The following is a 21,857-nucleotide window of genomic DNA, read 5'->3' as shown; positions in this document are numbered from 1 at the left end:
CGCAGATAAAGATTGCTACAGTATGCGTCACATACACACACATGTATACATTACATGAGTTAGAATAGATTAGAATGAGATAGCATGGGTACAAGTCCACAGTTCATCGACGATCGCCTGACGATTCGAAGCTGTTCTTTTTTTTCATAAAGTAAGAGTAAAGAAGAGAAATTGTGAAGTGAAAATAATAGACTGCAACGCGCGAAGTGAAGAAAATGATTCTGATTTAGAAACAATAAAATGTTTCTCAAATGGAATTTCAAAAATTGTATGTTATATTATTTAAATAATATATAGCATAAAATATTTTATTTTATACGAACCGCTATCATACTTCTGATTTACGATAAACATATAAATAAGATTTCCGTAAATTATTAATCACATCGACTTACACTTTTTATACTTAAATATAAAAAAAAAAAATATATAAAACAGAATCATAGCCTGATATAATATATCAGCTTTCTTATTCCAATATGTTTTATAATTTTTTAAAAAATTTCTTGAAAATGCTATTTAGAAAAATAAATCGAGAATGATTTACGTTAATTGTTATTAATAAATTTATTCATCTTTTTTTGCAGAGTAATGAAACCAAAATGAATTGCCAGTTTGAGCGAAGAAACCGAATTCAGCAAACATTCTCGGAACTTTTTATTAGTCTACTGATGTCGAGATCTGTTTACGAAGAAAAATGCCATTGAACTCCTGGAACATGTCATGCGGTACAAAACAATTTTCAGAGATACGCCTTTCCTCTGAAAACTGATGAAAAGATCGGAGCTGTCGCGCGATGGCCTCTCAATTTAAAAAATTCAATCAGTGACAGTCTCTCCACCACCACGATAGCTTACGAATCACGCGGATACCAGCGAGCGAAGCGCCAGATATCAATTTGTGAGTTTCGTTACATCACTTTGCGAAAGTGTAATGTATATAATGTGATCCGGAAACTGCTGATGTTTTATATCTATCAGTAATATTATGTCAACTACTATGTTTCAAAATTTGAGAGACTATGTGTTAGAATAATTGAAAATATCATAAAGTGAGATAACAAAAAATTTGATTTGACAACATTAAAAATATATATTGTGTCTCGCAATAACAGATACGTGTCAGAGATTGAATATTGATAAAAATATTGTATGTGTGTTCAATCAGAGAGTGACAATTAGTAATAACGTTCATAAAAAAATTGTGATACTGTAATTATATGAATACTGTGTGTGCGATTACAGTCATTTTTGAAAAACAAATTTCTGCATTGAGTACGTGATTGTAGCGTGAGGTCACTCTGTGATTTGCCCGCGTGACGACGCGCACGTGTCATCGGTCTGCGTATACACATAGCATTTGAGCCTATTGTTTGTACAGAAGACATCTCCAGTGCCGTTATAAGGAACGAACAGGTTCTTGCTCAACTTCTGCGTAGATTCACCGATTCTCGATTACACTGATCATGGTCGCCGCAGATGACAAGATCGTACGCGCGTCGACACGCGAAACGATCGAGCTGCACTTCCTATCTTTTGCCTACGGTATATACCTGATACTGAAACGATTTCTCAAATGGATATGGGACCCCAAGAAGTTCTTCATGCTACGACAGCGGGACCAACCGCCGCCGTGTCTGGTAGATAACAGCCTCGGCACGCATTCCTACGTGAAAATCAAGGTGAGAGAATGCTATAGATTTCTGTGGATCATAATATCATGCATATGACCGGATGGCCTGAGTAAATATATACGAGATACGAACGCGAAGTATTACTTGACCTTTGATAACACACGATGGGACGACAGGTTCAACACAAACTATATGCACTAGAAATTGATGCTCTAACGATTAAAATTGGTTTATATTTTTAAAAATATCGAATTTTATAATGTAATCAAAGAATTCGATGTAAAAACAAATTAATTTATCAATTTAGCAAGAAAAAGAAAGAGAGATTCATCTTTTTAAATATTTTATTTATTTATCTTGAAAATTGTGAACTTATCCCATTTTTGCAATAAACTATCTTGCCTTCAACTAATTTAACAATATGAGCCAAAATATGTTTGTTTCATCGTCTTGGACGTTAGATAATTTGGAGTAATATTTAATTCTCGTAATTAATGAATTCAATGAGTCACAATTCTATGTGACAGTCTCACCTTATGACATCAAGTGCAGATGACATTCGAATGCTAAAGAATAACATGTTGCACAACGTATCGTGATAAAGTGGTTATTCTTAGAATAATTTGCAATTTTTTGTTTCCCAACGTAATTCGTTATAAATTCTGATAATAATTATCGAGACAGATATATAAATGTGACTTGAAGCATATAAACATACACAGGAAAATAATAGAGAATTTTGGTAAACATTGTATGCTGTATATACAATACATAAAAAGATGATAATTGTTTTGTTATAACAATAAGCTATATCTGTGCTCTATCATTATCATAATGATTCATAGAAGAACTTTACACTATATTTTTGAACAAATTTCCTGCTGGTAGTATACTGTAAATTTCTTCGCAATAATTAGCGCTTATTAAACTACGAGTGCAATTAAAAAGTACTGCGAAATCGGCTTGAAGTTCATCGTTTGCCTTTTTATCAACAAATTTGAAAAATGCGACGATAATTTATTGTTTAGTCTGAAAAGCACAGACGTGTAGGAGTCCGTCTGTCACAAAGTGACAATCATAAATCATAAATCATAAGGGAAAGCTAATTCTTTTTTTCAATATAACTGCATCAGACGGGAGTCTGATGTAATTTAATCATTTCTTGATGTGCATATTATGTATATATTATGCTTTACTATCATAATTACCGCGATATTAATATCATTTTCTCATTAAACCATGTATCGTGAAACGCAATTCTGTAAAAAAAGTTATCGCATTTATAAAGTTTACTTATTGTTTTAAAAAATATGCGCGCATGTTTGTATACATGTGTATAGGCATGTGTGTGTGTGTATATATATATATAAATTTATATCATTTTTAAACTTTAAAAATAGAATAACTACAATAATTTCCTTCTATTGTTTAATACATTTTTTTCTTTCACACAGGGTGTTAAATTCCATTACGTAGAAGCGGGAGACAAAAGTAAACCGCTCGTATTATTATTACATGGATTCCCGGATTGCTGGTTATCTTGGAGAGAACAAATTCCACATCTCGCAGAACATTTTAGGTTGAATAATTTATGCAAAATACCGCAATATACAGTATATAACACATTATATGTATATATTGTGATTATTTCTGATGTTGTTTTTTAGGGTAGTAGCTCTAGATTTAAAAGGATTTGGCGATAGCGACAAACCATTCAACAAACGATCTTATAAAGTTGAAATTTTAATAAACGAGTTGAAGCAATTTGTATTGACTTTCGGTGTGAAAACATGTAATATAATCGGCCATGATTTAGGAGGACTTCTGGGATGGTACATGGTTGCTTTACACGGAGAACTCGTTTATAAATTTGTTGCTATTTCGAGCCCACACCCTAATTTCTATTGGAACAGGGTATCGGGAAATTCCGCGTTAGATGGAAAGTAGGTAGTATTTCTTCAATCTCTAATATTTCTTGCGTAAACTTTGTGTAAATGCTCTTATCAAAATGTCTTTTAAATATGTGAAATTATCTTTATATATTTTAATAACCCCAAAACATGATATTTCAGATGGATACATTTTAGTAGACTACCATTTCTACCAGAGATAGATGCGCTCAAAGAAGACTTATCTATTATTAACGAGACATTTCAGCATCTTCAAATATCTCATAATAGCACAGAAAAAAGCTATGTCGAGGCGTATAAATATGCTTTCAGCAGGAAAGGTAAAGTAATCTTAACTATTAAAAGTTGAATTCTTCTGTGACAACGCATGCCATTCTTTTCTCATGACATTTTTCATATATTTAAAAAAATCTAAATATTTTTTTTACAGAGGACTGGACAGGACCGATCAATTATTATCGCAATCTTCCGTTCACAAGATTGAATATAAATAACGGCACACAAATTGATAGCAAAACACTGTTGATAGTCGGAAATATGGATCCTTTTGTAACGATAGAGAGTATCATCCAAAGTGCCGAACATGTAGAGGTGTCTAGAGTGAAGATCATATCACAGGCGCAGCATTTCCCGCATCAAGAAAAACCGATAGCCGTTAACGAGGCGATTATCAAGTTTCTTATAGGTGAGTTTCAGTCTCTCTGTATTTCACTCTCGGTTCTTTCGCGTATAAAGATTTTAAAAAATATATATATTCGACGAACAATATAAAATATCAAATCTCGCACATGAGCAATAAGAGAATAATATTTTAGGCACAACAAGTAATTTGCCACCTTCAAAGATGGCTTCAAAGAGTCTTGTATCCTCCTGGTTAGGATCTTTAAGTAATACTATTAAGTATGGCAATCATATGATTGACGCTGTGCATAAACGGACCAACGACGTAGTAAATGTCTTACCCAGCAAAGCACTTTATTTGGGTCAAACAAGTTAAATGGTGGAAAGAATATTTAATCTAATATCTAAAATATCACGTATTTAAATTTTGCATCTTATTTTAAAGAATCTAGATCCTACTTATGCGTGTCAATACTGACATATGAAATTCTTAAAAGGCTGATTTATGGTCCTATTTAATTATTATTTCCTTTTTATATATAAATATATTATTACAATGAGCATTTTTGTAAATGATAAAGTCTCATGGTATGAAAACATTCACTTTTAATGAGTCGATATGATTTCAACTTATTTTTAATTTCCATAGGTGTTTTTTATAAGATATGTGTGAATAACATAGCATAACAGAATGAATTTTTTACGATTGCATACAATTATTATTTAAAAATAAGAATGCTCTAATGAACAGCATTGTAAAGTTATATAAAGAAAATTTGTAAAATTTTGAACATTAATAATGAAATAATTTTGTGATAATTTGATAGTAATGTTAATTAATAATTATATATTAATTGTAATTAAAATATTAATAATATAATTAATATTACAATTATATGTTATATATATATATTGTATAACTATATTTCGTTAAATTTATAATATAAATGCAGGAGGGTATTAAACAAAAGAATATTCTACTCTACTATAATATTAATTGTATATATTGATTAGATATTGCAGCAATAAATAAGCAAATAAATTTTATGTCCGAATCTCAAAAATATATATGTATATTAATCGCGAAATATTAGCTTTATAAATTTTGCAAAAACTGATATTGTTAAACAGTTTTGTGTAATCATGCATTATAAAATGCAATATATTTTGAAAGAGTATCATATAATATACATGTGTATGTATACACAACAATAAATATAGCAATAACAAATTATGTAAAAAAAATTGCTTCTATCTTTCTTTCTTTAAATATAGTTTTAACATTATAATATATTTAAAAAATATAACAAAATATCAATCTCTGATTTTTTGCAAACGCATTGCTAGACTTGATAATTTGATGATAGATACAAAGAATAGCTCGAGTGATTGAACTGAACACATATTATTATATTTCTGTATGATATTCGAATTACAGTTATAAAAATTGTTGTGTGGGTCAATAAGTATTTTGCACAGAATTACGTCGATGTTCTTTCTTTAGGCTTTTTCCTGAAAAAAAAAAAATATAATATTTGTGCGCTATATATATAAAAGGATTGTATTAACAAAATTATAATATTAATGAAATTATCTTATACAGTGTCCATACTTTCCGAAGTTTTCGCTATCTTCTATCGTTTCTGGTAATTCACAATTCATTGTTTCTGGTAACAGTAAACAAAGTACAGCGCCTAGTATTGGTCCTATGGCAAATATTACCGGAGGCAGCCAAGGTTGAATAGTTCCCTGTGAATTATTTATAGATAAAATATGACATCTAGTCATTAATACAATTTTATTATCGAAATGTATGTGCATTTATAAGCGTATAATAATTAACCATTGTAGCAATGTACGGTGCGATTATACTTCCGATTCTGGCAGAAATACTTCCCAAGCCAATGCCAATATTTCTCACGACAGTCGGAAATACTTCACCGCTGTACAAATATATCGTGGGGAAACTAATTGCCATACCCACGAGGCCTAGTGAGGCTAAAAATATCCTGGCATTTGCATTGGTCATCAGAGTTATCAAAAGTAAACTAATACCGGACAAGATATTGCCTCCTATCAAGATTTTTAAACGAGATACTCGTGATATCAGAAATAGAACTATCACAGTCCCAGGTAGTTCCATGGCAGCTGTAAATCATAAATATTTATAATCAATATGTAAATGCTAAATTTTTTGTTGATATAATCATAAAAACTGTCGTTTTACCAGAAACTGCGACGTTAATAAATATATCGCCGTCAAGATGACCCATGTATTGCGCCAATCCGAAGAAACACATACCGCAAACGAACCAGTTGATGCTCACGCATATAGTCTTAAGTCTCAGATACGGAGTTCTAAATAAATGCGTAATATTATATTTTTCCTTGCTCTTTGTGATTCGAATTGCTGCTTGATTTTCGTGAGTTTCAAGGGCTACTTTCACATTTTCCACCGGTATCTTGTTTCGTTCGGCAGCTTTCAGCAAAATCCGTTCTGCTTGTCTCGGCTTGCCCATGGCTAGTAACCATCTCGGTGATTCTGGAATAATCCTATTTTGCGAAACGCATCTTAATAACTTATCGGAATTAATAAAATTAATCTTTGTTTTATCGAGAATTCTTATCCTAATTAATGCACACATAATTTATGTACATACCAGTAATACGCAAGTAAGAAAACTGACGGTATCGAGACAGCCATTTGAAAACCAGACCATGTGCGTGTCAAGTAAGATATTAAGGGATTCATTAAGTGTCCAAGTAAAAATGGTACATGGAAGAGAACCGACATGATTGACCGCCATTCAATTCCGATAATCTCCATAACTGCGCAATTAATTAACCGATTAATTTCGCAAATAATTGTGCTGTAATTTCATTGCGTTCGACTTACGTAAAACAAAACTAACAAGCATCGTTCCACCAGTAGCTACGGCACATATGAATTTCAATATCAAAAACAATTCGTACCATGGTGCGAATGCACTTGCAAATCCAGTTACCGATTGCAACGCGATTGCAATCATCAAAGGCTTCTTTCGTCCAATTCTATATATATAAATAAATACATCGATATTAATCTGATAATAATATGTGAAAAACTATAAGTATATGTTTATGATATCTCTCTATAAAATTATAGTCAAATCTCATCGTCAAATATATACCAATGATATTAAATTAAATAAAATATATTTACCTGTCGGCCATTATACTAAAAATTAAATTGCCAATAAGCACACCAAACATTGTGCAAGATTGTGCAAAATTTGCCAGTTGTTCTTTATCGCATACTAAATTCCACTGAAAACATTAAATACAAATGTTTAACAATGTTTGTATCTCTTTATTACATCACTCGGAATATTTTCACGCAATTTATGATTAATATGATTAAAAAAAGAGAGAAAAAGAATATCACGTTAATTATAACTTACTTGCGTTATAATACTCTCTCGGAATATTCGCTTATCATATTTGAAATCCGTGCACTTTTGCATAGTCCCGTTTCCTACATCTATTTCACATTTCATTATCGTAGAGTCGTTAGTCGCTGATAACGGTCCAATGCATGAAAAATTGGTGGGCGGTGCAAGAAATACGATAGAAAGTTGATGCCAAGCTACCGGAAATTTGACGAGAGAGATTGCGACCACGATCACGATGTGCCATGGACCCATAGAGCCCATGGCTTCTTGAACGGTGTCCAGTGGTACGAGACCTGAAGGAGAAAATATGTGTAATACTTGATAAAGCAAGAAAATATTCACACATACATATATATGCATTTACTTTACTACAACGTTCTTTAAAATACAAAACAGATTAATTATACGAAGGCGGGCTGAAAAGTAATGCACACGCTCGTTTATTTAAAAAAGAATAAAATAGAATAAAAATATAATTTATTGACTACATATAATCACTATTTAATTGGATACATTTTTCTCATTGGTGACTATGTCGAAAAATAAGTTTGTAGATTTATAATCGATAAAAATTATACTTTTATTCTATTTTTTAAATGCTTCTTTTCGTTCGTGAGATGATCGAACGTGTGAAATTACTTTTCAATCCGTCTTCGTTCATATACAAAACTATTTTATGAACTTGCCTAATCTAGAATGGACTTTTTTATCATATTTATTCGCGCTTATCACGTAATAAAAGCAGGAGATACGCGAAATATTATGTGGAGATACGCGTAATATTAATAATATTTCGATGTTAGATTCTATGGGGATTGCATTAGATTCTAAAATACAAGTTCCACAAATATTAAATATGATAATAAGATGTAACACTTCTGCAGTAATAATAATCGAGAATAATACCGATTCTTAATTATATTGCTCTCTTACAATCAAAAGCATCAGATAGCTATTAATTGCTGATATAAAAAGCAATTAATATCGACTTTCTCTATTCTAGAAACATTAAATCTTACAAGACAACTTTTAATCAGACAGTACTCTCAAAAATGCTGCAATTAAAAATTATAATAAGCATTTGCAATTTTGCTGAAAAATAATATAATAGATTGGCGGAAGAATAATATATCATCACTATATATTTTTTACAAGAAAGAAATAGAAAGAGAGAAAATAAAATTTATCATCGTGCGATTCTAACTAATTATCAAGCTAACACAGCCTGGTAATTTAATTAAAATTTTTCCTTATATTACAATCCGAAATATATTGAATTATGATAAAACTTTTTATGTTTTCTACCGTTATATTCTACGTAAACAACTATATTGTCTCGAGTGTCAGTGTCCGATATATGTGAGATTGCAATAAACTGTTATAAAATTCTTCGAATGTTCGAACCGGGCCTATTATTTAATTCGACATAATTACAGATGTTATTGCATTTGCGCAACGACAGCATAACATTCCCGTATTGCAATAACGGTAAATGTATATCGTGTCACCGGTATATCTGACTTCATAAAAATGCATACAGATTGTAATAATAGCCGTTACTTTGCACGTGAAACCTTGCTTGGTACATTATAGCTTTTCGAAACCGCGAAAGAATTAGATCAGCAATATATTAGTCAAGGTTCTGAGTATTAAAACTAATTAAGAAATAAAGGCTAATAAGAGCCCTTTTAGATCAGAGCCTAATTAGATTATTTCATAATTTGACATTATATTTCTATAAATGTAAAAGATATAAAAAAAATTACAGATTATATTCATATGTGCTAATAAGCTTATATAATAAATATTTTTTATTAGAAAAAAATCTTTTTTTTAACAGCAAATCTTGACTGAACAAATTAACCGCAATCATATCGACATATTTAGCACACTCAATATAATCACGAAAAGCGATAAATCGCGCATGTATATATATCATTTTTTCCCTTTATAATTTCATATAAAATTTACAAAAAAATGCTTTATTAAAAAAAAAATAACTACTTCTTACAATTAGCTTCCACATACATATATGTAAAATCTTGACATCATGGATAGAGTATCCTTACTTTCCACGAGATGTTTTAATCTCATGATCGTGATTTCATTAAAGAAAACCGTGTATATATTAAATTGGCGCTTATTATTGCAAAGAAAAAAATTCAAAATGGAAAATGTTATGGAATACATTTAAAATCGCTCAGGGATTAAATTTTAACGGAGAAAATAATGCTAAATATCAAGATATCACGTAATAGAAAATTAAAACATGTTACTAACAATAAGATATTATTGATTTAACTATGAATCTTAACACGTGTAAAACTACTCAATATATGTAATTAAATTAAAACTCCGATCAATAGCACTTTGATGAGTTATTGTCATTATAATGTCAATATTCTGTTAAGTTTCGACAAAATAAGGTCGAAAATCTGAATCTTTGCACAGTTGCCTAAGTTTGATACGTATATCAAGAAATTAATATTTGCACAATTTTAGTACTTTGATTTGATGCAGATTCGCATATTTTTCGATTGTTCTTAATGTGTGTGTGATTTAAGGGTGTATATCTCAATTAAATCTTTGGAAGGAATTCAAACTTTATTTCCTTCATATATCTCTTCTCTCCTCATTTTATCTTTTCTACGTGCGCGTAAATGAGATACTCGCATTCAATGCAAATAAGTAAGCTAATACAAGGTAAAATGTAGGTATATATGTAGTGTATATGCACAGCCGTGTTTATATAATTGAAAATGCATAGATACTCCACAAGATGCAGAGACGCAAGTCTTGTATCTTACGAGAAAAATACAAAATTTATAAATAGTAAAAACATTTAATCTGTCAGCAATTTGCAAAAATTTTGTTGCTAGATAATTTTAATCTGAGACTACACGAATAAAAAATTCTGATAAATATAAAAATATTATTGTATTTTTTCGATTTTATTACCAATTTAACCAGCTTTATTATTTGACATATTTTTTCCATATATTTTCACTAAGCGAAATTAATAGCAATAGATGCTCTCCTTATTTGATTAATCCGCGAATTAAAAAGGCATGAAACGATCACAATTGCAACGGCAGATCAAGATATTTGATATTATTAATAACAAACATTGTTATTCTTCAAAAATGTTAGTCTTTTAATTGAAAATAGCATTATTAAGCCAATAAAAATTGCAGATAATATAACATTGATATCATTACCCATTTCGCGCCAATTTTTCACGACGTCACGTTGCATTTTCTTTTCGGTCTATTTTGTTTAATATTAAGAATCTCAATTATACGAACGATTATTTGCTGTAAAATGTATAGAATAAATATGTAACATGTAAAAATGTGGGTGATTTATGCTCAATAACTTTTCTCACTGCACAGAGTTAAAAGTTATTTTTTTGCAGCAAAATGACTGATAATAAAATATCGTTTAATTTTAATAATAATCGAAAACGTTTAAATCTATAATTTAAAAAATATATATATCATGTATTATATATTAAATATAATGTCACGATATCGCGTAATAATTTGCCTCATAATTAACGAATCATCTAAAGGCACTTGATCAACGATTATGTATAAGAATTTTTTTATCACGACAGATGATGTTCAAACGTTCGATATAGTTGACGTTTGACATTAATAAGTATATTAAGAAAGAGCGCAATAAGTATAATACTTTAGAAAAGTGCTTTGATGACGCTTTATAAAAGAGTAATCTATCTCAGAAAATATAAAGCACCATATACTTTTATTTAAGACTACGTTTTTATTCTCATAAATTTGTAATAAAATGTATCCAATTCGTAAATACAATTCATAATCAAATGTTTCCTAAATAGTCACTAATTCCTAGCCACAGGTAGTGTATGCTCTCTTTTATGTACAATAAAGAAGAGAAAAAGAAAAGACAGGAATCAGTCAATTACATAGATTTCTTGGCATTGTCACGACGAATTATAGCGAATAACAAACATGTGAAATTGGGAACGCGATCAACGGAATATTCGTCGTTAGTTCACGAGATTATACACTATCGAAACTAATTGTTATACATAATGTGTGCATAGCGGTGATGCAATTCAGAATGATACTTACACACGTGAATGATCACGCACATACCGATCGCTTTAACGTATATTTTTACGTATATATTTAGCGCGTTTGTCCTCCGATCAAATTTCAAAAAGTAATGAGTAATTTGCGCCGATTTGCGTCAGCCAAATCGACTTACCTTTCATCGTTTTGGCCTATCGTTATACGTCCTCTTCGCTGACTGTAAATTTATTTTCGGGTCACGAAATGACACAATTCCCGCCGCCGCAAATATTAACGTGCCGAGTGTACGAGAGACCGAAGCGAACTAAAAACAGATCTTAAGTTTTGCCATCTTACTGCCTTATCGACGCGAAAAGTAGGACGTGTGAGATCAAAGATGAGGAATTCAAGACATGAACTCACATCCGATCATTATCTATTTCTATCTATCGAGCATTAATACTCTTACTTGTTTAACATATGTTTATAGATCATTTATCTGATCCTTTTAAAGATTTCTGCAATATATATTAAACTTAAAAGTACTAAAGCTCTCTCGAATTAAATTCTTAGCATTGATACAATGCACTTTTTTACAATTTTTATATAAGTAATGTAGCAATATATATATATATATGTATATATAAATACGATAATATAAAACGAAAAGACAAAACATTTTTATAATTAATATTATTTAATATCAAAAAATAAAAAAAATATCAATTAATAAAATTTATTATACATATATATATATATATATATATATATATATATATATATGATTTTGAAACTTCGCATACAAAGAATATTCATTGGATTCCTCTACATATTTTACAAAAATTCTTTCTTTCTCAATAGAAATGAGGCTAGATATATATAAGAATGTATCAGAAGAATTTGAAGAATCCAATGAATCTTTCTTATTCTCATTAAATTGTCAAGACTGATTGTGATTATCAGAGTTACAAGAATTTTGTAGCTGAGAGAATAAAATTTTACTTGTCAAATACGAATTGGCTGAGTTTGCTGCTTAGTGATCGTTTTGCTTCGTTACTGTGTTCGTTGTCTGGGCTCGATAATTTTCTTTTCTTGTTGAGTTCTGAAGATTCAACTGTGTTATCCACGTTGTTCGATTTCGTTGTCTCCTCTTTATACCGCGTCAAACCAATTTTAGTTAATTCGACGACATTTATTTCAGGAAATTCTTCCTGCAGCTCCTTTCTATTTTTAGCGTACCAAGTAACAAATGACTCTTTCCTAGATTCAGTCTTTGATTTCGGCTTAACAGGCACAGTTTTTACAGGTTTCTGAGGCTTTTCTGGTAAACTGTTCAAACCAGCTAAACCTATTACATAATACAATAAAATAAGAAAATATTTCTAATTATAAAGAGCAAAAATGTTCAGAATTGAAAAAAATATGTGTAAGTATTATTTAGTATATATAATACTAATATATAAATATTACCTCTTGGTGATAAAGATGAATTTCCGGCTTTTAAAAATGGATTTACTCTTTTTAATGTTTGACTCATGGTCAGTGGCTTGATCTCCACCTCCGGCTTTTTAATAGATGGTAAAAGCACATCATTGTCCTCTTCATTATTAATACTAAAATCACCATTGCTTGTAAAATTGTCTTGGTGATTTTTCATCTCTTCTTCTTCTTCTTTTGAATCTTTAGAATCAGACTTTGCATCAGCAATCGTTTCCAACTTCTTTGCCAATGCTGTTTTAGATGCACGCAGGGCATATCGTATAGCCAAATCTATTGTTTTTGTTGATGCAATTTGTTCACAAATATCCACTGTGCGATATTCCAAATTGCTCCTGCAGGCAAGCTGATTGCAAAAAGTACAATATATTAGTAAAAATAAGAGTAAAAGCAAAACTATATTTTTAATCAGAAATATTAGAGAATAAAAATAAACATTACTGCTGAATGATTACTTACTGCAATTAGAGTTAATAGTGCTTCAGTTTCATCCGATGGATTACTTCCTATCTCCCACAGTTTACGTTCTTCCTTAGTCTTCTCAGATTCCGGTTCGCAAAGTGGTGCAGAGAAAGATACCTCGGTGATTATCGGCAGTGGAATTGTCGGTGGATAATAACTCCCTTTACAAAGGATACACCGCATATTCCGTTCTCGTTCGCTCACACCAATTATAAAATAATGATCTGCTTTACCTTTATCCTAAAGCATAATTTTTTATTTCTTTTATATATTAGTTATATAAATTGTTGAGAAATTCATTTACAAATTGCATTACCTGTATATTTGTATCACAGAGCACTCTCCACTGACAAGATCTCTTATCATATATTCTGATAATATCCTCAGAATCTATTACAATGGGAGAATGAGCATCTGATAGTCCCAACCACATAAGATCCGATGTTGGCGAAAGTGGAATTGCTAAAGTTTGACTGCGTAAATGTGCTCCCTGTATTTGTATCCATAATAGATTCATATTCTGATCACCTGCAGGACCTTTTTTGCCAAACAAGAAAAAAGATATTTATAATTAGCTATCAATTTCTCGTCATATATATCAGCTGAGTAAAAGTTTTTTACCAATTCCAGCATGATAAGCTACTAAAAGACGATTTCCTAAGCCATTCATTGCAACTACAGGTCCAGGCAAAGCTAAAATTTCACGTTGTGTTCCACCTATCATAAATATTCTTAAATTTCTTCTAGATGTTGCTACTGCAACAAAATTATCACCAGCTGCTAGACTTTCACTTTCTTCCCCTTCTGGCAGATCCAGAGACCATTCTTTATTTCCAGAACCCCAACCTGATAGAAATTTATTGATTATTTATTTGATAAATAATGTTACTTCTGTGTTTTATCATTCTATCTTCTTTCAATACAAGTGAACAAGAAAGATAGAATGATATTTTGTGTCACACTGTGTCCTTGTTGGAAAGCTCCCTATGTATATATATGAATATGTATATATATATATAAATATGAATATGTACGAATATATATATATACGAATATGTATATATATATGAATATCAATTCATATTATATAATAACTAACACACAAACCTTGCAAAGCTATGACGACAATTTTACTAGGACCATTATCAGAAGCTGCGCAGCTCAGAGCAAGTGCTTGGGTGGATAGGGCAGCCATAGAATGCCGCAAATAATTATTTATATGCATACTGCGATGAATTGCAGCATTGTGAAATTCTACTTCAATGCTGGAGTTTTCATCATCCTCTGATGTAAAACATCTAACCATTCCCACATCATTCCACATCTGTAAATGCCAAAAACTAAATTTAACTCGGCAGAAATTGTTATGAGTATACATAAAATATAAGCATTGTTATTATACTATACCATGAAATATGATAATAAGTGAGAAGGTGTTGATCCTGGTTGGAAAGGCGATTGCAATTTTACATTGGGCATAAAAGCATTAGAATTATATGGAAGCTTTTCAGAGACTGCATCAGAATGGCTTTTTTGATCATCTTCCAAATTGACAAAGGCTTTAATTTTGTTCAAAGATATCACATTTTCGTCATTGTCGTCATCGCCCAATAAAGCAAGATCATTTTCCATTACATCTTCATTTCTCTCTGAATCCAAGATCTCTTCATTCTCAGGTTTATTAGAACTTATCTAAAAAATTATTGCAAGACATTCTAATTATAGTAACAAAATCTTAAGATATATAAATATACAAACATGAATATATCATCTTACCACATCGACACATCCTAGTTTTCCCAACGCATCGCAGAATGCAATCTCATTGGAATGATCTATATGCCATACTAATGCAGTGATTTTGGTATCTATTTCATGTTCAAGATATCCAATCACTTCCTTAGTGCCTATGTTCCAAACAATTATCTCTCCATGTAGCGAACTAGCGGCAATGCGTGTACCACATTCAGAAAATTTGCAAATGTTAAGTTCCTGCAAAAACAAAGAAATAATAATCCATTATCAATTACTAAGAAAGGAAAAAAAGAAACACTGAGTCAATGGCTTACTGTCTTTAAAGTAGGGCATTTCAATCTATACAATTCCTTCCAGGATAATCTCTCCACTATAACTATATCTTTATTAGATGGATATGCGAGACAACTACCATCCGTACATTTAAAAGAAGGTGTGCAATATGATTTAGCAGTAAAAAAGGAGTTACATTTTGGTACAATATTATTCCAAACATGTACAGTTCTCTTTTCCTTAATATTCCATACTCGAATAGATCCATCTGCACTAGAGGATGCCTAAAAATATTAATTTTACATAAATAATTTTAAATACTTCTTTTATCATTGATAAAATATCAGACACTAATACTTACCACAAATTCTTCCTTTGGATCTAGAGACAAGCCTAAAATAGGTGCCCCATGGCCTTCTAATTCTATACTGTCTGATGTATTAACATTTGTAACATGTATCCGCATATCACTTTAAAGAAAGAAATTAAATTGTCACAGAGATGTCAGCCTATTTAGTATTATACATATAATAATAATAAATTAAAAATTTTGTTTGTCACATACCAGGAACCAGATACTATCAAATTACTATCTTTTGTTGTTGCTAATGCTGAGACTGGTGCTGAAAATCTAGTGACTATCCCTTCCTTTTCTAAATCAGGATAAGTAACCATTTGTACTGTATTATTGTCATTTCCCACAAAAATTTTACCATCCTAAAAATGAAAACTTTTGTTAAAAATAAAGTTATTTGTTAATTTTTGTTCATTGTAACATAAAAAATTATTGCAATATATTTTATCAAATATTCATAGAAACGTATTAATAACTTCTATTATCAATACTTGTTAATTATTATAATTACTTTTGAAATAACAGTAATTGCTTGTTCCGAGATGCAACTAGTGGCTGGATCATCATCCATTAAATTTAACCAGGATCTAACATCCCCATCGCATCCACAAGTAATAAGTCCTCTTCTACAATCACAGATATATAATTATTATCTTTAATAATTCTCTATGGCAATTATATAGAACATATACAAGTAATTTACTTTTCGCCCGAATAATAGCAAACATCAGTGTGCCCTTCTTGATGAGCATATCGCATGGGTTTCCTTTCCAAAGGCATGTTCGCCCAGATTCAAGTGATGAAAATATCAAAATATTTGTATTTTTCAATCTTTTATCAGTCTATCAATAACTTTAAAATATATATATATATTTGTATACTATATTACACTGTATAAAGTACGAAATAGGTGCAATTATTTAGCTTATATGCACATAATGAAATCACAAAATATATAAACTATTATTATACACTATCATACTCGTTGACTGCTTGTGTGGTTATCTACTTCTCATTTTTAGCTATAGTTATGAGCGCCATTTTATTTGCACTTTCTATAGTTACGACCTCTTGCCTCTTTGTTCTTCAAAGCGTCAAAATGATTGGAGCAAGTCTTCTAGGGTGGGAAAATGATTTGCTGATTGGTTGATGCCATCATAGTGAAAAACATTCAATTGGCAAATCGAATAGGGAATTTCTATTTCAAAAATTTCTTGCAAATTTAAAAATGTCAAATACATATATTTATTATACATATGCATTTACACACGCACACATAATTTCAAAGTATAACACTGTGAAAAACAAATTTGCAAATTAATTAATTTTGTTATACTGTATTTTATTCCCTATTCATTAGTGAGGTATTAAATTGCGTAAATAGCTTAGTATTTCCTCTGTATCTTTCATTAAAATTGCTTGTCTTGGATACTTGAAACAGTTTCCAGACAATAATAGATTCCTGAAAAAAATATGCTTATAAATTATTATAATGCTGTATAAATAAATTTGCATATATATAAGTAATACATTTTAAGATATTAAATGTTTGTTATACCTTAGATGTTTCAAGTTACCAAGTTCAGGTGGTACATGAGCAATGCTATTATTTGTCAGATTTAAAATTGCTAGCCTTTTTAATTTTTCTAAAGATGATACGTCTATCGTTGCAATTACGTTGTCATTGGCAATTAAACTTTCCAAAGATACAACATCATAAATGGCTTCCGGTATGTCAGTAAATCTGTAGAAATTTTTATTATAAGAAAACAAAATAAGATGAAAGAGTATAAAAAATAGATACATGTTGCATAAATTTATATCTTAAAAAATAAAATAAAATTTATATATTTTGTATAAATTAATATTCTTTATAAATTATGTTTATTATAATACCTGTTGAATGAAAGATCAACATCTCGCAAATATTTCAAACAACTAATGTTCAATGGTAAAGATGTCAAGTAATTTTTGCTTATGTCTAAAACTTGCAAATATTTGTACTTTTCACCGATCCATTCAGGTAAATGTGTTAAATGATTTGATGTTAATTTCAGGTCTATCGCTGTAGTGATTGCTGACATTTTGTCAGATAATTCTGATAGCTTATTTCTACTTAAATCAATGGTTGTGATAGAGGCTTCAGCTGCATTCTCTAAGACTTCTTCTGGTAAGTCCAAAAGATTTTGCCCAGCTAAACTGAGCAATTTTGTATTCTTCATCATATATCTATAATTTCATTAGTAAATATTGAATAACAGAAACACACATTCTCAATATTCTATTAGATATTTTTTTTAAATATAATAAATATAAAAATAAATTATATATTAAAAATGATTTCTTTCTCAATAGAATAAATTTATATTTATACATACTTATCAGGATAAACACTAACGTTGGCACTAGGTTGCAATAATTCTCTGGTATTTATATTTGTACTATCTGTAATTGTACGTATATGCGTCAAGATTCTGGGTGTACCACATCGTATTATATCTGCTCTTATATTTTTTATATCATTCCCTTTAATTACAAACTGTTTTAGATTGGGCAATATACCGATGCAAAAAGGTATTCTGTAAAAATAATTCACTTATAATTCAAATAATTTAAATATATAAAATAATCGTGCAAAAAAATATAGACATACAAAGATATATTGTTTTGCGACAAATCAAAAACTTCCAAATTTATTAATTTGATTATCTCTTCGGGTATTACTTCAATTTTATTATTTTGTAATGTAAGCTTTTTTAAATGTCCTGCTGTTTCTAAGCATTGCGGATCAATCTCCTACAAAAAAAAAAATTAGCTTGATAAAACATTCTGTGCAAAAAATTAAATTTTTGATTCTTAATTTCAAGTAATAAATGTACATTAACACATACAGGAATGTTATTGTTATCCAAATGCAATACTGTTAAAGCTGAACAACCTGATATGTCTGGAAATTTCTGCAAATTGTTGAATTGAAACATAATTTCCTCTGTTTTTCGCAATTCACCTAATGGTGGTAATATTTCTAACTGATTAAAGCTGACATCAAGTACTTTCAATGCTGTGCATATCAAAATATAATATAAACATTTATTAAATAATAAAATAAATATTAAGAAGTATTACTTTTCTTGTATTGATTGTAAGTGTAAAACTTACATCTCATACTTGTCATATCAGGTGGTAACTCTTTAATCATATTGTGACTTAAATTTAATGTTTCTAATCGCACCAAATATCCCATTCCAATCGGTAATTGATTTAAATTATTATATGATAAATCCTGAAAGAAAGACGCACATATATATCTATTTAAGAAACTAACTTTGCATAATTATATAATCCATAACAAAATATATATTACCATATAAGTCAACATAATTAGATTCCCAACTTCAGCTTCAAGTATACTTATGCGATTATTCTTTAGATACAATTCACATAATTCTTCCAACATATAAAATTGAGGGGGTAAATTTTCTAATTTATTATCTGATAAATTCATTACTTTTAATATATGTAGAGATCCAATTTCAGGTGGTAATTCTTCCAATAAATTATTGTGCAACTAAAAATAATATATATTATATATATATATATATATATATATTATGATAAAATAAAAAAATATTGAAACTGCCAAATGTAAAGCATGCACATTTGAGATAATGCGAGTGCACATGCACAGCAAATAATTTATACATACATTTAAATTACTCAATTCTGTTAGAAATTTTATTTTATCACCGATTACAGTTAAGCCATTAGAACTTAGATCTAAGATTTTTAATGGCTCTTGTTCCCACCATCGCTCTTCTTTATGTTCATAATCAAGTTCAAAATGTAAATCACGTAATTCCTCTTCCGTTAATTCATTTATACTCCATACTTTGTCAGGTACTGTAACATGCATTAATTCAGGATTCTGTCTTTCTGTATTGCAATATTATTTTACTATTGAATTCAACAAAGATATTTAAATTGACTTACCTTATTTACTAGAGATTGCAAATGAACTTATTAAGTTACATTAGATGTTTCTGGGGGTATGTGATGAATTCTATTACACAATTTTTAGCAAAGCATGCAAAGCAACTTGCGATGATGATTTTTATACGATACAAAGTACATATTTAATTCAATAATAAATATAAATTATTTTTATATAGCATATATCGCAAAGCATATCATTATGTATAATATAAATTAAATAATAATAAATTAAACTTGTATAAGCTAAATATTTAATTATGTTTTTTTTTGTAATTTCGAATTTTGACACGTTCTAACTTATAATTATACATAATTTAGAAAAAAAAGAAACACAAATTACACACAAAATTAAATTTATTTAAAATTTTCCATAGATTACAATATTAACTAAATTATTGATAGATAAAAATATATGCATGCATATATATATCGAATAGATGCCAATTTATTATCAATCACTTGTTTGAAACCTAAATAGCAACAACATATATTATATATGTTTTAACATTTTATAACATTCCAAATACAATCATATATGACATAATAACAAATAACATTATGCACATCTCACTTGGCATTCTCATTTGCACATCTGTCATCATATATACATATAAAATCAAAATTTATTATAATTTGCAAGCAAATAATTAACGAATAATATTCAAAATAAAAAATTTAAAATATTTTCTTTAAGAAATTGACGAAAATATCTGTGATAAACATTTCAACATGAATGCATCATTGACAAGCATGCACGTCCGATGACAAGTGTATGCTTACGATTTGCATAAAGCATGCTCGAAATAATAATTGTGCGATTCATGAATTTAACTAATAAATACATAAAAACTTATGAATAAATTATATCGACATCCATATATATTGCTAAGTTTATACATTTTAAGATGGATATAGATATGCATATTGTATTTGCAAATATACCCGTGGACAATCCTTTCGACGAAAGATTCAATCGTCCCGTCTTTCTCGCTCGTATAATAACACTTGTTGATAGTTGGGCATTGTCCTCATTTTTAGTGCGCTGTTTAAACACCGCTAAATGATTGCTCCTCTTCTTGACGCCGCTCATGTTGAAATTATTCATCTATCACAACTCACCGAGTTGCGTGTTTATACGCTCTGGTAAGGGGATAAGCTGAATAAATTAAATGGGACATGGTCCTTTTATTACGCGTAATCGTTCACGTCACGGATCAGTTGAATTGAGCTGAATAAATTAAACGAGACGCGATCTTTTTACGCATATAGAATAATGATATGTAATCACATAATTGCATAAACATGTAACAAGAGCGAAAAAGATCCGCCATTTGTGTTAAGAAAAAAAAAGTGGGAACAAGAGCGCGCTCATTCGAAAAAAATCCCAACTAATACGCAACTTTATTATCGACATGACATTTATCTGCAGAGAGGATCCCGGCCCCAGCAACCTAGTTCCGCACATGTCCGCGCGTTTCGGTTGACGTCACAAGCAAGCGTTTTCCCTCGGGGGGAAGGAGAGGATGACCGAGAGAAGAATACACGAAGAGGAAAAAAAAATATTCGCGCTAATTCGCACCGTCCTCCGCGTTCTCTCGACCTGAACAGTTGGCAGGATTTGTTCACGTAGTGTAGTTTCCTCGACGGCGTCCGTTCTTCGGGGAAGAAGAGGAAGCAGGAAGGAGGAGAGCGATCGCGCACGGAAATACACGTATGTACATGCTGTCGTGTCGGGTCGGATCGACGAAGCCACCACGATTACACTGATCCGGCGATAACGAGGAGGATCGTCCACGTCGCGTCCGGCACTCCGGGCGCTTCGATTCTGCGCTCGCGACCGAATCTCTTCTCCCGAGGCTCTCGGCAACGCGGGAT

At 30.4% G+C, this 21,857-nt stretch overlaps 4 protein-coding genes across 10 annotated transcripts; 1 reads left to right on the top strand and 3 right to left on the bottom strand.

The window, feature by feature from the left end:
• Positions 1-98: 98 nt before the first annotated feature.
• LOC145937656 (epoxide hydrolase 4) lies at positions 99-6,313 on the top strand. 3 transcript variants are annotated; one of them, XM_083040846.1, is made up of 8 exons: positions 99-268; positions 588-900; positions 1,384-1,681; positions 3,088-3,212; positions 3,301-3,576; positions 3,706-3,863; positions 3,974-4,228; positions 4,359-6,313. In XM_083040846.1, the coding sequence occupies exons 3-8, from the start codon at positions 1,466-1,468 to the stop codon at positions 4,538-4,540; spliced, it is 1,212 nt and encodes a 403-aa protein (XP_082896972.1). In that variant the 5' UTR covers positions 99-268; positions 588-900; positions 1,384-1,465; the 3' UTR covers positions 4,541-6,313. The 3 variants fall into 3 exon arrangements, with proteins under 3 accessions (XP_082896972.1, XP_082896971.1, XP_082896973.1); XM_083040845.1 differs by having other exon boundaries at positions 1,381-1,681; XM_083040847.1 differs by lacking the exons at positions 99-268; positions 588-900 and having other exon boundaries at positions 916-1,681.
• On the bottom strand, positions 5,544-11,972 carry LOC145937655 (organic cation transporter protein-like). Of its 3 annotated transcripts, none has more exons than XM_083040843.1 (10): positions 11,844-11,972; positions 10,814-10,909; positions 7,605-7,888; positions 7,367-7,470; positions 7,061-7,215; positions 6,825-6,993; positions 6,392-6,717; positions 6,008-6,312; positions 5,777-5,913; positions 5,544-5,676 (listed from the first exon to the last, which is right to left on the bottom strand). In XM_083040843.1, exons 2-10 carry the CDS (start codon positions 10,848-10,850, stop codon positions 5,646-5,648), a joined length of 1,548 nt encoding a protein of 515 aa, XP_082896969.1. In that variant the 5' UTR covers positions 10,851-10,909; positions 11,844-11,972; the 3' UTR covers positions 5,544-5,645. The 3 variants fall into 3 exon arrangements, with proteins under 3 accessions (XP_082896969.1, XP_082896968.1, XP_082896970.1); XM_083040842.1 differs by lacking the exon at positions 11,844-11,972 and adding an exon at positions 11,708-11,803; XM_083040844.1 differs by lacking the exon at positions 10,814-10,909.
• On the bottom strand, positions 11,846-17,057 carry LOC145937652 (WD repeat and HMG-box DNA-binding protein 1). The gene is made up of 14 exons (XM_083040836.1): positions 16,693-17,057; positions 16,501-16,615; positions 16,200-16,351; positions 15,996-16,104; positions 15,676-15,918; positions 15,383-15,598; positions 15,014-15,298; positions 14,714-14,930; positions 14,228-14,452; positions 13,923-14,143; positions 13,604-13,846; positions 13,118-13,490; positions 12,650-12,995; positions 11,846-11,972 (listed from the first exon to the last, which is right to left on the bottom strand). The coding sequence occupies exons 1-14, from the start codon at positions 16,767-16,769 to the stop codon at positions 11,939-11,941; spliced, it is 2,856 nt and encodes a 951-aa protein (XP_082896962.1). The 5' UTR covers positions 16,770-17,057; the 3' UTR covers positions 11,846-11,938.
• Positions 17,058-17,210: 153 nt separating this feature from the next.
• On the bottom strand, positions 17,211-21,857 carry LOC145937654 (leucine-rich repeat-containing protein 40). 3 transcript variants are annotated; one of them, XM_083040840.1, is made up of 10 exons: positions 20,925-21,857; positions 19,696-19,889; positions 19,354-19,557; positions 19,116-19,272; positions 18,881-18,996; positions 18,643-18,785; positions 18,368-18,568; positions 17,886-18,218; positions 17,548-17,733; positions 17,211-17,451 (listed from the first exon to the last, which is right to left on the bottom strand). In XM_083040840.1, exons 1-10 carry the CDS (start codon positions 21,085-21,087, stop codon positions 17,346-17,348), a joined length of 1,803 nt encoding a protein of 600 aa, XP_082896966.1. In that variant the 5' UTR covers positions 21,088-21,857; the 3' UTR covers positions 17,211-17,345. The 3 variants fall into 3 exon arrangements, with proteins under 3 accessions (XP_082896966.1, XP_082896964.1, XP_082896967.1); XM_083040838.1 differs by having other exon boundaries at positions 18,881-19,050; positions 19,149-19,272; XM_083040841.1 differs by having other exon boundaries at positions 19,149-19,272.

The sequence above is a fragment of the Prenolepis imparis genome, unplaced genomic scaffold, assembly GCF_030444845.1.
Source record: "Prenolepis imparis isolate NDT839.2.m4 unplaced genomic scaffold, iyPreImpa1.0 SCAF_6, whole genome shotgun sequence".
NCBI classification, from domain to species: Eukaryota; Metazoa; Arthropoda; class Insecta; order Hymenoptera; family Formicidae; genus Prenolepis; species Prenolepis imparis.
The sequence above is the reverse complement of the archived record's forward strand: the minus strand, read 5'-3'. Positions and strand labels throughout refer to the sequence as shown.

Bases quoted from the DNA above. Each gene is read 5' to 3' on its own strand.
- LOC145937656 (XM_083040846.1), top strand. From the start codon at position 1,466: ATGGTCGCCGCAGATGACAAGATCGTACGCGCGTCGACACGCGAAACG. The intron at 3,213-3,300 runs GTTGAATAATTT...GTTGTTTTTTAG, and splicing joins CATCTCGCAGAACATTTTAG to GGTAGTAGCTCTAGATTTAA. The intron at 4,229-4,358 runs GTGAGTTTCAGT...ATAATATTTTAG, and splicing joins GATTATCAAGTTTCTTATAG to GCACAACAAGTAATTTGCCA.
- LOC145937655 (XM_083040843.1), bottom strand. From the start codon at position 10,850: ATGCAACGTGACGTCGTGAAAAATTGGCGCGAAATGG. The intron at 7,889-10,813 runs GTAATGATATCA...TTTCTCCTTCAG, and splicing joins GAAAAATTGGCGCGAAATGG to GTCTCGTACCACTGGACACC. The intron at 6,313-6,391 runs GTAAAACGACAG...TATGATTTACAG, and splicing joins TATTAACGTCGCAGTTTCTG to CTGCCATGGAACTACCTGGG.
- LOC145937652 (XM_083040836.1), bottom strand. From the start codon at position 16,769: ATGCCTTTGGAAAGGAAACCCATGCGATATGCTCATCAAGAAGGGCAC. The intron at 16,352-16,500 runs GTAATTATAATA...TTTCATTTTTAG, and splicing joins CAATTACTGTTATTTCAAAA to GATGGTAAAATTTTTGTGGG. The intron at 16,105-16,199 runs GTATGTGACAAA...CTTTCTTTAAAG, and splicing joins TTGATAGTATCTGGTTCCTG to TGATATGCGGATACATGTTA.
- LOC145937654 (XM_083040838.1), bottom strand. From the start codon at position 21,087: ATGAATAATTTCAACATGAGCGGCGTCAAGAAGAGGAGCAATCATTTA. The intron at 19,558-19,695 runs GTATGTATAAAT...TATTATTTTTAG, and splicing joins CAGAATTGAGTAATTTAAAT to TTGCACAATAATTTATTGGA. The intron at 19,051-19,148 runs GTAAGTTTTACA...TGATATGCACAG, and splicing joins TGATATGACAAGTATGAGAT to CATTGAAAGTACTTGATGTC.